The sequence below is a fragment of the Kogia breviceps genome, chromosome 4, assembly GCF_026419965.1.
Source record: "Kogia breviceps isolate mKogBre1 chromosome 4, mKogBre1 haplotype 1, whole genome shotgun sequence".
Taxonomy (NCBI): Eukaryota; Metazoa; Chordata; class Mammalia; order Artiodactyla; family Physeteridae; genus Kogia; species Kogia breviceps.
The window spans coordinates 51,850,895-51,864,452 of record NC_081313.1 but is presented as its reverse complement, the minus strand read 5'-3'; the positions used below and the strand labels follow the sequence as shown (position 1 = coordinate 51,864,452).

Below are 13,558 nucleotides of genomic sequence, written 5' to 3'. Positions count from 1 at the left end.
CACATCTTCTGCAGTTCTTTTTGCATTGGTATTGTGTGATTGGAAATTCCCTCATTCATATGACTTTGCCTCTTTACTACAGGGGACAGCAGTTTGCTCAGCAGATACAGCAGCAGAATCCTGAACTTATAGAGCAACTTAGAAATCACATCCGGAGCAGGTCATTCAGCAGCAGTACTGAAGAACATTCCTGACTTGACCAGGGGCCCTAGCCCAGAATGCAAATGGCGATGGCTCTGAAGTGTTTGCTGTAGATAGTGGCCAAAACAAAAACAAACCTAAAAAATAAATCTGTCTAGACAATAGGTTTATCACAGACTTGAACATAACATGATTCCTTTGTAAATGAGTGATCATCAGTAGCCTTGTTAAGTGCCAGTATAGCACTTAACTGGACAGGGTTCCATTTTCAAATCTTCATCATATTTGTATACTAGATTTAATAGCAGAGTATATTTATTGAACAGTAAGGCTGTTTACTGGTGAATTCTCTAGCACCAAATTCCTGTAGGCAAACTTTTTGAAAGGGGAGATGACTAAGAGGAAAGGTTTCTCACGCTGATGTAGGCGAAATATACTTGCCACTGAGCAGCATCTCTAGAGAGAAGAAATTCGTTACTGGGTGGTTTGTGACCACCTAGAGGGGTGGGATAGGGAGGGTGGGAGGGAGACGCAAGAGGGAGGGGATATGGGGATATATGTATATGCATAACTGCATATACATATATGCATATGCATATATATAATATATGCTTTGACATATGCTTTGATAGTGCAATCAGTAATGAATAGATGATATGATATGGACCAGTACTATCTTTAATGCTGCTTGTTCTGTTGGGTGATGAAATCTTAAGAATTGGTGGCAAGCAGTATTCAGTGTTGTTTAGAAAAGCAAAAAATAGATGCTGTGAATGCATAGAAAGTGAATGTAGGGTGCTCAGGTTTTTTGCATAGTTCTTAACTAATCTTGCCTACAGTTTGGTATTGATAACATTAGCATGGCCAGTTATGCTAAGTACGTAATAAAATACATTTAGACACCCTTAATGATACTGGTTAGGTCAGTTGTGTAACTATTCAGTTTAATTAGCACAATTTCCCCAGTGGTGACCTTACCATGGAAACTCTCAAATATATCTACATTTAAATAAACCAATGGCTTGGCCCTTAAGGATATTCTAGGTGGCATTTAATTATGTGCCTGTAAACACTGATTTTTTTTTTAAACTCAGTAATTATTTGATGGGTTACAAAAAGCATCTATCACTATCACTGCTTGTTCATGTTAATCCTCTGCTATAATTTGGCTTGGCATGTTGCTTTTATGCTTAACCTTAATTTGATGTAGCTTAAACATAACAGGGGACTTGAAATATTTTATTGAAATTAGAATACATATTAGTAGAGAGACGTGGCACTAAGTATTAGTGGAATGGCTTTAACTATAGTGATGGATGAGACTGTTCTAATTCCAACTGGAATTTCTTTGGTTTGTTATTATGAAATTGGTAAGGTTGGCAAACACATAAATTTCACAAGTGTTGTGAGAGAAAACTGAAATAGAAAGTAATATAAAATTAAATCAGTAATACCGATGATGATCAGGGCTCTACTATAACTGTTCTCCTCAAAAGGCTAATTACTTGGTATTTTGAAGTTTAAAAGCCAACTTTCCCTTTTTTCCCTTTGTGAGATTAGAACAGTGGTTCTATAATTTCACTGTAAGAGTCACCTGGGAATTTGTTAAAAATGCAGATTCAGGGGCACACTTTTCAATTTTTATTTAGTACGTCCTGTGATAAGGTCTGGGAATCGCCATGTCAAATAGCACACCAAGTGGTTCTGATGTAGGTCCAAAGGACTCTTAATTTAAAGCAACACTAGGTTAGAGATTTCTCTCTTTTAGGCCAGCAAACACCTAACTGCCTGGGTTCAGGCTACAAGGAAGAGCTATATGAACCTACAGTTCTGGTCAGAGCAGAGCGGGACTTAAATCTAAGCTAAGCCTTCTGAATTAAGTCTCCTATATTGCATCTAAATCAACTGAATTTTTCATGAAGTTAAATTCAGATCCTGGTGTTCAAATGTTACACAGAATAAAGTACTAACTAATCATAGGAAAGTGATGACTGTGAAAAAAAAAAGCAAAGTTGATCCTTAATTAAAAGTTAGTCACTCTTGGGAATTCCCTGGCAGTCCAGTGGTTAAGGCTCAGTGCTTTCACTGATGAGGGCCCAGGTTCAAATCCCTGGTCAGGGTACTAAGATCCCACAAGCTGCGTGGCACAGCCAAAAAAACCCCCCAAAACCACTCTTATCCAGTGTTGAGTAAGAAAAGATTCCTAGCATAACTATCTTGAGTGCATTAAAAATGCTTTCAAATAAGTAAAATTGGTAAGCCTCTAACTGACTAGGAAAATAGAGAAAATATGAATCAACAGGATCAGAAGTGAAAGAGGGGATATCACTGCTGACCCTGTAGACATTAAAAAAAACTAAGAAAATACTATGACCAACTTTACATCCATGTATTTAACAACTTAGATGAAACAGACAAATTCCTTGTAAGATGCAAACTACCAAAGCTCACTGAAGAAATAAGGATATCCTCCAGAAAAGAAAGATACAGGCCCAGTTTCAATGGTGAATTCTACCAAACACTTAATACCAATTCTACATAATCTCTTCCAGAAAACAGAAGAGGAAACACTTCCCAACTCATTTTATTTCACCATTACTTTGATACCAAGATTGAAGACATTATAAGAAAAAACAGTTTAAAACAAATGTTTTGATTTACTAATACCTGTAGTTAAGGTAGCCATTCTTTTTACCTGAAGTAATGTGAATTGGTGTATTTCTTCCATTTCATCCTTCTAGTTTGTTTCTTTTCTAATATACCATCCATAACAAATTAAACCTAGATAATCTGTCCACTTACCTGGATTTCCATTCTATTCAAGCCACTTTTGCTTTTTAAGTACTTTCATCACTTTGGAATTACTGCATTGCACGCTATCGCAAGAAGGTTTTGTGTAGCTGTATTGTGTTAGCTACTCTTAAAATGATAAACAATGCTCCAAAAGTTATTTTGCTTGTCTGAAACAAGAGGGCATTAAAGTAAATCTTTATATACATTCTACTTAGGAATAACTGACTTTCATTAACCACTTTTCATTATAGTAGCTGTAGCTGTTATGATGCTATGTAAAATTTACAATGTCCTTTTTACGCAAATAACATTTCCACTTAATGTACCAAATTGTTTACCTAATTTTTATAACATGGTTTAAACAGATCCTTTCTAAGATGACATTTTCTAACCTTTACTTAAAGAAGGAACTTTATGTGTCTAGGTATTGCTTATAAAAGGAGTCTTTGTAATTAACAGTCAAGTTATATAGCAGATTCCAAGTGACCATTATATGTTACTTTTAAAATATGAAACAGAATGAAACAGAAGGTTCAGTCATGAGAAGATGCTTGAAAAGTTATCACAGTACCCAGTACAGTGGCTATAAAATCTTATTTCATCATTTAATCAATTGTACTCATTTTGGAGGAAACACAGACTTCAATTTTATACTGCTTGCACTTTATTTTGCACAGACATTTCATTGATTACCTCTCCAATTTAAGAGCAAATCTCATTCTGAATATAGCTTTCATTTTGGACCAAACAGTTTGTCATGGCAATAAATAATCATGCATTTAAGAAAAACCAACTTTTGTATTTGACTTTATGCACTCTTTACATGTAAGCAATTATATATACATCCTTGAATTTCAACTTAGCAAAATAAGTTTTTATTTAACAGTATTAGCTTTTGTTTTCAAAATATTGAAACTTCATTACATTCATGTTGTAAAGTTGTTTATAGTCTTAACTTTCTCATTGTTTTGTATATGGCATAAGTAAATGAGTGTGATTACATGCAGAGATAGAAAGTTTTGTAATATTAATACATGATGTAGAGTTCAAAAGCAAATACCAGAAGCTGGAAATCCTTTAAGTATGCTTTATGAAAATAAGTGGCTTATTTTTCAATGGGAAAAAAAACAGGACTTTTTTGGCTTAGAATTAGAAAATTATCAGATTTCTTAGTTAACAGAGTAATCAACAATTTAAGAAATAAAACCAATTCTGATCTGCTGTTAGTAACTGAAACTTAGATGTGTGTGTTTGTATGTACACACAAACACAGATACCAATATGATAATTTTGAAAATAACTAGAAAAACTCATATTGTGTTAACAAATACAAGATTACATGAGGACCACCCCGGTTAAACGTTTTTTATTGACTGAGGGAAAAAACTAGGATTAACGGGAATACTTCTAAGTAAAGTATGATAAGAATTCTAAAGTTTTAAGAAACAACTGTATCTTCTAGATTGAGGTCAGCAAACTATGGCCTGCAGGCCAAATCTGGCCAGCTGTCTGTTTTTGTAAACACTGCTGTGCAGTTTTTGCCTACTGGCTGCTTTTGCACTACAACAGCAGAGTTGAGCATTTTCAATAGAAACCACATGGACCGTAAGGTCTAAAATATGTAGTATCTTGCCCTTTACATGAAAAGTTTGCTGACCATTATTCAAGATACCTGCTAGGGACAAATAGCCTCAAATATAGAGCTTTTGGAGAACAAAGTCCAAAACTCATTTAAAATGAAACAAAATAGCATATGTGTGGAAAATATACAAATGTTCATCTAGACTGTAACTCACAAGAAAAAATCAGTAGATGGTTGTTTTCAAAACAAATATTTAATATTTTAACTGTTTTACAGGAAAGAAATTTAAATAATATATACCTATTTTTACTGTTGACTTGATCATTTTACAAAAGTGACAACAATACAGAAAGTTCTGGGAAACTCAATGACAAGCATAACATTGGAAATTTTCTTCAGCTTTCCACTTTAATGGCTGAAGATACCACGCAGACTTGTGCGATGTCATCATATTCATATGTTCTCTTTAAGAATGTGTCTGTTAGTCTTAAGCCGGAGACACTCTATTGAGAGAAAAATATAGACCTAAGTTTTCATTCATTGGTAATGACCAGAGAAAGAATGGGTATAATAAATGACTATGGATTAATAGCCCCCAAATGCTGAAATTATTGAAAAGAAAGCATACTTGCAGTCCCTGTACTGAAGACAGTAGAGTGAGGGCAAGGCAGAGAGAGGAACTTGGATGGAGCTTTCCAAGTTGTCTTCCTGAAATGCCACACCAGTGGATAGAACTGGTATTGCACATTTCCAAAACGAGATCCATCGTCCTTTCACTGCTGGAGGAATCAGAAAAACAGGAATAAACCTTGTTCCTTTCACAAAGAGGTACTGCAATATTTCTTCCACTATTGTGGGTGAATTTCTTTTCTGGGTGTCCAGCAGAAAACCAGAAACAAATGAAAAGCTATCATATCATTTTTATTTCACTTAAGGTAGAATCAGGAAAATGAAAGGAGATGGTGTCTTCTGGGATTTACAGTGACACTGAGACTAATCTGCCTGTCTGGATATAGGCTTTCTGGTTCTGTTATTGAACACTGGCTCCCTGGTGCTGATCTGTTAACAGTTTTGCCATTTCTCTGGAAGACTTCCAGACATCTGTGTCTAATCTTGTTGCTATGCATCCTTCCTATTTCTGTAGGGCACTCTACAGGAAAGAAAAAGATAAACTTGAGTCTGGTCCAGTGCTTTTTCTATTTAATCTATGTTCCTTTACCATGCAGACAACATAGAAAATGGCAAGATTTATAAGTAAAACCATTTAGATGTTCAGATAACACGAAAAGACTACCTCTGCTTATAATTGATACCACCAGTTCAACTTAAGTTAAAAAAAAACTTTTTTTTTTTTTGCGGTACGCGGGCCTCTCACTGCCGTGGCCTCTCCCGCTGTGGAGCACAGGCTCCGGACGCGCAGGCCCAGCGGCCATGGCTCACGGGACCAGCCACTCCGCGGCATGTGGGATCCTCCCAGACCGGGGCACGAACCCGTGTCCCCTGAATCAGCAGGTGGACTCGCAACCACTGCGCCACCAGGGAAGCCCCCCCAAAAAAAACTTTTAATGAAAGTATGCACATTGTTTTTAAAAACAAAACCAAAAGGCTCATAATGAAAACGGTCTGGTACTCTCTCACCATTCATGACTTGCTTTCAACTCTTTAAAGCTATTTTTTTCTCCTTGGAGTTGGCTCCACATTTTAAATACTTATTTAATTTTAAATTCCAACTTGATTTTTAGACGTGTTGATTTAATGATATTTAGCTTTTATATGTCTCCATCTCTCCCCACCCCCCGCCAAATTTGAAATGTTCACTGTGTGTCACAGACCAGTTTAGGTGCAATGAATGAATTTTCTCATTACGTTTCACAAAACTCCGCTAAGTGTATGTTGTGTGTATGTGTCTCTGTGTGTTGGGGGGAGTGGAAATCCCATTTTTATAGATGAGGAAACTGAAGATCTAAGAAACAAGTGCTTTTTAGAAAACTTACTTGAATCGCCAAAAGGTAAAGTGAATACCCAAATAAACTTCTTTATTTATTACAGCACTTTGTCATTTGGTCGATAACTGATTTGTTATAACTCAAAAATGCAAAACAAACCAAAAATCCAAAAGCACACCCTATATGCACAGGGTCTTTATCCTGTGTGTGTTGTCTACTGAGCTCCTATGATGTGGCAGGCACTGCATTTATAATGCTGGGTAAGACATGATCCCTTTTCTTGAATTATTCCAATTCAGTGAGGAAGAGACTAATGATTATAGCAATATATTAATACCACTAAAAAACTATATTACAATTTGCTATGACAGAGAAAGGGATGATTGTGCACGGAAGGGTCTAGGAAGCTTCACAGGGAAGTAGGTATTTTTGTAATTCTGAAGGATGAATACTTCTTATCTCCCTAATATCATAAAGTTGTAAGGGGTATAGAATTAAAAAGGATTATACATTTGGACTAAAAGGATAGGGATTCATCATTGCAATATTATCAAAATGCCCCAATTAATAATACATACCAAGTAGTAATACAAGTAGTAGAAAAGTGATAGGACTGGGATTTAATCCTAGGTTTTTCTGGCTTCAAAGCCCTGTGCTCTTTGCTTTGCAATAGCTAGATTATACTCTATTATCAAAGCCCTGTTTTCCAATCTATGGTTATCCCCTATATTAAATTCATAACCACTTCTAACTTTCTTAGTACTTAAGATACAGGTCAGGTATAAGTATGGCACATAAAAATCTATCTTATTACAGTAAATCTATAATGTATTATTCCATAAGAAACTGCTAGTTCATATTTTAGTAACCTGAAGTGTGAAGGAAGTGTAAATGAGGAAAAGAGCATGGACTTTGAAGTCAAATACACCGGGTTTCAGATTCTGATCCCATCTTTTCTAGCTCTCTGAGGGTGAATAAGCCACATCCTCTGAATTGGCTTTCTCTTGCAAAGAATGTGAATAATTAATACCTACCTCATAGGTACAGAAACAAAATACAAAAAATGCCTAATACAGTAGGACCTCTAAAATATGTAATATACAGCTACCAGATGAAAAACTTTACAGTATTCAATGTCAACATCAGAGAAGACTATACGGCAAGAGGAAACTTACAAGGAGGTAGCATATTTAAAACATTTTAAAATTCTCTCTTAAGTAGGTGAGGAAGAAAGGACATCCATCCACAAATACTGGCATTACCTGCAGTTTGTTATTTTACAAGTAATATGAAAAGGTTCTTCTAGGTTTACAGTATCTGGGATTGCCTCCAAAGACAACCTAACATCTCCATAACCTGGAGCCTAAGAGAAAAAGCAATACAGTTAACATACATCTATTACAAAACCTTTCCATTTTAGTGAGGGTACCACAGTCATTCTAACTTCTTTTGCTGCTACTGCCTACAGAATAGCACTATAGACCCCGACTGATTTTGTTATAATTACTCCATGTTTAGTAGAGTTAAAATGAATCTCACAGGTAAATAGTAAAGGAATTTCAGGGGGTCTGATCTTAAAGGGATACTTTCCAAAGATACTGTAGCTTATACATATGTAACTCTTCATAGGTAAAAGAGGAAAAGGAAGGTCACTGAAATGATCCAAGAAGAAAATCATGTCTGTTCACAAGACACACTGGCAGGGACAGACAACAGAATCAACATGCCATGGCAGGATGATAGCTAATGGTGATATTTAAAAATAGGCCCAGTGATAATCTCTCTCTCTCTTTTTTTTTTTTTTCCAATTTTTACCTCAAACAGTAAAAGAAAAGTAAATTTTAGAATATATCGCAGTAGGTGATATTCAGTATAAACAGGATTCTGTAGTATATTCTCACTAGCACACAAAAAAGAAGGCTGGTAGCTATCCATACTCTCGGAGTAGAAATTAGGTAAAATATCCAACCTATGTTTACAAGATAATTTGAGTGGGACTCACCTGAGTTTCAGATGACCCACATTTTAAATATCTTTAAAAAAGGTATGTATGAACTGAGTAGGTAAATGTAGTATAAGTCCAAGAGTTCCAAGACATTGCAAGAAAAGAAAACTTGAATATAGCGGAAGTCAGATAACGGTGAGGACAAATTACCATAGGAGGAAACAATTGATATGCAGTTATTTAAATTTGTTTGGTAAAGTAAAAACCGATGTATAATGCATAAATTCACATTTGAAAATTTCCCATTCATATCAATACCAATTTTCTACCTAGATATCAGTGAAATTATTAGTCTTTTATTCTCCAGTAATATCAATGTCTTTTATTAAAAGTGCTCTGATTTTTAGTGACAGACCTAGGAAAATTTAAGTTGTTCTAACTATCTGCACACCACATACCAAAACCCCCATCAGTGTTTTTTCTAGACTCACCATTCTTTGAAGTTGGCTGGTCTGTAATCTTCCCCTTTCACCTAGATTTGTTTTCCATACTATATCCAATTTTCCAATTACCGTTACTCCCTTAATGATGCCTGCTTTTTCTGCAAACTCCTTCTTGGGTTTTAGGCAGTACAAGTACTGGCGTGTATCCATTGGCTGCAGATATGCTCTTGACCCAAATGTAGTTACACTGTGGGGTGGAGATAGAGATGGAAAAAATTCGCTAGAACCTTTTAGAAGAAAAACCATAGCTGTGATTGTTCCTTTGGACAGGAACTGAATGATTTACCATCCAAAGATCCAGAATACAACAGGTCGGTGGTTTCAACACAATGAAAAGGACTTGTACTGAGACGACTTATTTTTTCTTTAATTTTTTTCAGTTGATATGGAAAATCTTGAGATTCTTTATAATAGAATGCAATATATTACCTGAAGCATTGGACATACATCGATTAACTGAAAAAAAGCAATAGAAATCAGAACCTTAAGTATCCTGTCTATTCTCTAAAATTATGAAAGCAAATAGTTTAGAATAAAAAGAAGCATACCATTCTAAACTAATGATTTTTCAAAATTAATTAAAAGATCAGGAAAAGAGTGGAAAATTATTATTTTCCTCTTTGGGGGTATGAGAGGCTATGAACTTTACTGTAACCCCCATAATAAGTAAAAGTAAATTTTTCATTCTTGATTATTAAAATCAGGTATTTTCTCCAGCTATTAGCTTCTTATCCATATTAATATCAACCCTACATTTATTTATTCTTCTTTTTCTAAATTACCTATAAAGATGTGTATTTCATTTTCATGAAAAATTAAATAATCTATTCCTATGCTCACCCTTTTGATGTTAAGAGAATACTCCTTAAAACTCACCGCTTACTCTTACCCCTTCTAACTTCTCCATCATTTCTTCCCATGCCTCAGTTTTATCATTTGCAGGATAAGGATGAAATATTCCATATTTATCTCACTAAATTGTTATAAAAATTTAAAAGAATAAGTGCTTCAAGTACAAATGCCTAGGATCTTATTTTCATGTGAAGGGAGGGCTGAATAGGTGGACCATTGATTTTAAGGGCAGTGAAACTCTTTTATATCCTACAGTCAGGATGGCTACATGTCACCACATTTGTCAAAACCCACAGAATGCAAAACACAAAGAGTGAACCCTAATGTAAACTATGGACTTCAGTTAATAATAAGTATCAGTATTAGTTCATCGATTGTAAAAAATGTGCCACATTAAACAAGATGTAAATAACAGGGGACCCTGTAAGTGGGGAGGAGGGCATGTGGGAATGCTGTGCTTTCTGGTCAATTTTTCTGTGAATTTAAAACTTCTCTAATAAAATAATGTCTATCCCTTAAAAAAAATTTTAAACCACCCAAGAGTAACAATGTTAGAAAAGTTCATATCTTTCAAAATAAAAGCAAACACTTCATAATCCATATTTACCATTCTCCAGCTTGGTTGACTGAATTTAATTCTGCTACATTGTACATTATAGATGGCTCCAATGAAACCTTCTCCATAAACATGGGTGAGGTTGTAATATTCTGAATCTGGGCTTCAAGAAATACTTCATCAGTCTGAAAATACGAAAAAAAAATCCACCAAAGTATGCTGGTGTTTAAAGTACTTTACCACCACAACAATATCTAATTTATAGGAAGAAAAAACATTAACCACAAATGTGATTAGTTCATGCCTGCAAATCAAAGTTATCATAATTAACGCAAGAAAAGAAATTGTTCTCCTAACATAATTCACAGGGGCAGTCAAGTGTTAGTCAACTGGTAAGTTGTCAAACAATGGATGGGGGATAACTATAATATTTTTTGTATTGATATCCAAAAACACTTAACTGGAATTTCATTTACATATATCTTAAATTTTCTGGTAAGTCATTAAAATGTGAAAATGCAATTTAGTATGATGAATATACCTGTGCACCTATCATTTCAGAGATGTGTTAAGATAATTAGGTCTTTGTTATAATGTTCCAGCATAATTTATTAATTTCAATTTTCATGTTACTTCAATTTAGATAGTATAGCAAATAATCTATTTTATAATCTTATAAGAATTTAACTTTTTAATTAAAGTATTTTTTTAAGTAGTCATTAGTGATTTCTTGGTTCACTGAAAATGTATATTTAGAGCAAAAAAATATGTGAATTATACTTGAAATCTTTAAGTTTTAAAATCAAACAAGGTATTTTGTAGTCTTAGTGACTTAGTGAAAACTGGTGCTATACAGCAGTGTTTCAGTCAATGGGTAACTTACATATGTACTTTAAAATAATATTTTAAATTCCCTAATTATTTATGTTAAACATTTTTCTTTTTATGCTATTTGGTTATTTTGGGGGGTATATATTGGAGGATAACAGAAAACTTGGCTCATTTTTGATAAAAACCTATACATAAAATGGTATACTAAGGATATTCTAGAATTATTTTATTCAGAAGTTTCATAGTAATATATATACAGAAATAAAATAAACTATGACCAAAAATTTTTGGCACTTATGAGCTTTTTTAACACTAAATCCAGGAAAGTAGAAGTCATTTGCAAAAATATAATGATGAAGTTATAATTTAATGTATTATTATCTAAAACAAAACAGATTCTTTAGTCCTTGGCACATGTGCTCTAATGAAAATAGAAATACGATTTATCAGTTTAAAAGAAGTACACATTCAAAGGCATTATTCTGTTACTTTTTCTCAAAAAAAAATATCCCATCAATCCATTGCTTTAAAAAAATAACCATAGACCCACATTTCAAATTTAAAAATGCAATTTCTGCATAAGTTTAGAAGAGCTCAGATAAAATGAAAGAAAAACAAGCTGCATAATGGAAAATTAAGCTAGTTTGAACAGGTAGCATGAAATAACTTGACATTAAAAAAATTAAGATAAGAATTCAGTGCTAAGGCAGTTGATGTTTTTATCATGTATATAATGTGTTATAAGCAAATGCTCCTTATATTAAATATAAATTTGAAAATATGATTTTAGTCAACGTGGGAAAATTTAATTTTCTTCTGTTTACTGTTGTCAAAGGGCCATCTTTACCTGACCCAGACTTAAAACTAAAACCACTGCTCATTTGAAGATGAATTTCAACTACACAGTTTACTCAAAGAATTGAAGTATAGTAGGATATTTTATATTAAGAGGTTGAAAATCCCGAGGCTATTTTAAACAAGGTTAACATGCCTCTTTTTAAAAATAGCTACACGAAACACACTAAAAATAAGAATATAATTGTTTCACTATGACAATTTAATCTTTGATGTATTTTTTCCCATAGAATAATGATCAATATAATATAAAAAGTACAAATTATATACATATTTTTGAAGTCATGTAAGTATATTCACAACTAACTTTGTTTTTCCACTATGTTCTGTAAAGAGAGATTAATTAGGCAGAGTCAAAAAGTGGTAAGTAAGAAAAGCATATAAATTTATAATAAAAAATCAAATTACCACAGAACTGAGGTCACTCTAATGGAAAAATAAAAAAGAAAAATTAGAAAAATCAGATTAAATGTTAAAGAAAAAGAATAACTAACTTTAAAATAAAATGCATTTCTGCATTTTTTAAAATTTACTAAACAAGACAGCATTAGTAAAACAAGGAAGTAAACAGAAAGTAACACAAAGAAATATGACAAATCATTCTTCTAAAAAGGTGAAACTGCTCAGGTTAAATGAATAGAGAAGAACACTATAGGTGAATACTTAAACAGGAACAAATATTCAAGGGCATACCTTGGGGGAGAGAGGTATATCCCATGCCTTTCTAGTTCTATAAATTCTTTACTCACTTTGTAATTCTTCATAGATTACTTAGGTTGGGTATATACTATCTGCCACATTCAGAATAGATATACACTGTATAGCTTCTCTTAAATTTAGCTAATAATGGAATCATTTTTTCAAGGAGGATCTTGGGTGATTAGAGTTCCACTGATCACACTTCAGGGAATGCTGGGCTAGACCACTTCAGACAACTGAGAGTTAACAGATTTCACAGGTTGTCTTTTTTTCACATATATATTGCTAAAGCTACTTATTTACCAAGGGCCATCTCAAATGTTAGCTCTTTCATCAAACACATAGCTGGAAATCTTTTTCACCTATGTTCCCAGAAAATAAGTACACTTCATGATCCGGGTGGGTGGGGATGCTTACACTGTATTTATGTCATGTTAGTCTCCTCCACTAGATCTAAGTACCGTGAGGACTGGGAAGATGTTCAGTTTATATTTATTTCTCTTCAGTACCTGGCATGGAGCTGTGACCAAAGGTTTGATGCCTAGCTTCTAATGTCACCAATTTTTTTTTTTTTTTACAAGGCTTTCTTATATTGGAAGACTACAACAAAGTTTCTCACAAAACTTGTTTTCCTTTAGGTGATTCACATAGTATTAAAATTTTTAGAAGCAGCATAAAAAACATGTTTGAGACAAATGTGGGGCTAATAACAGTTTTGTAAGGACTATGGCATAGTGTAATAAACATAAACTACTGATATCAGTGTGGTTAACTAACTCCTACAATTTACCTGAATTTCCTAGATGGAGTCCATAGAATCTGCTTCATGTTACAGGCAGAACAGTATTTGTTTGC

General features: G+C 33.8%; 2 protein-coding genes across 11 annotated transcripts in view; one reads left to right on the top strand and one right to left on the bottom strand.

The window, feature by feature from the left end:
* Positions 1–318, top strand: part of SGTB (small glutamine rich tetratricopeptide repeat co-chaperone beta) — a 45,733-nt gene extending 45,415 nt beyond the window's left edge. For both annotated transcript variants that reach the window (XM_067031044.1, XM_059062316.2), the window contains exon 11: positions 83–318. In XM_067031044.1, coding sequence (XP_066887145.1) covers positions 83–194 — 112 coding nt within the window. In that variant the 3' untranslated portion in view covers positions 195–318. The remainder of the gene's footprint in view (positions 1–82) is intronic.
* Positions 319–4,750: 4,432 nt separating this feature from the next.
* The window catches only part of TRAPPC13 (trafficking protein particle complex subunit 13), a 34,552-nt gene continuing 25,744 nt past the window's right edge, over positions 4,751–13,558 (bottom strand). For 3 of the 9 annotated variants that reach the window (XM_059062312.2, XM_059062308.2, XM_059062310.2), the window contains 6 exons: positions 12,413–12,430; positions 10,370–10,503; positions 8,899–9,097; positions 7,725–7,825; positions 5,145–5,295; positions 4,751–5,019 (listed from right to left, as the gene is read on the bottom strand). In XM_059062312.2, coding sequence (XP_058918295.1) covers positions 4,912–5,019; positions 5,145–5,295; positions 7,725–7,825; positions 8,899–9,097; positions 10,370–10,503; positions 12,413–12,430 — 711 coding nt within the window. In that variant the 3' untranslated portion in view covers positions 4,751–4,911. The remainder of the gene's footprint in view (positions 5,020–5,144; positions 5,296–7,724; positions 7,826–8,898; positions 9,098–10,369; positions 10,504–12,412; positions 12,431–13,558) is intronic. The other 6 variants (XM_059062311.2, XM_059062309.2, XM_067031043.1 and 3 more) reach the window with 3 other exon arrangements.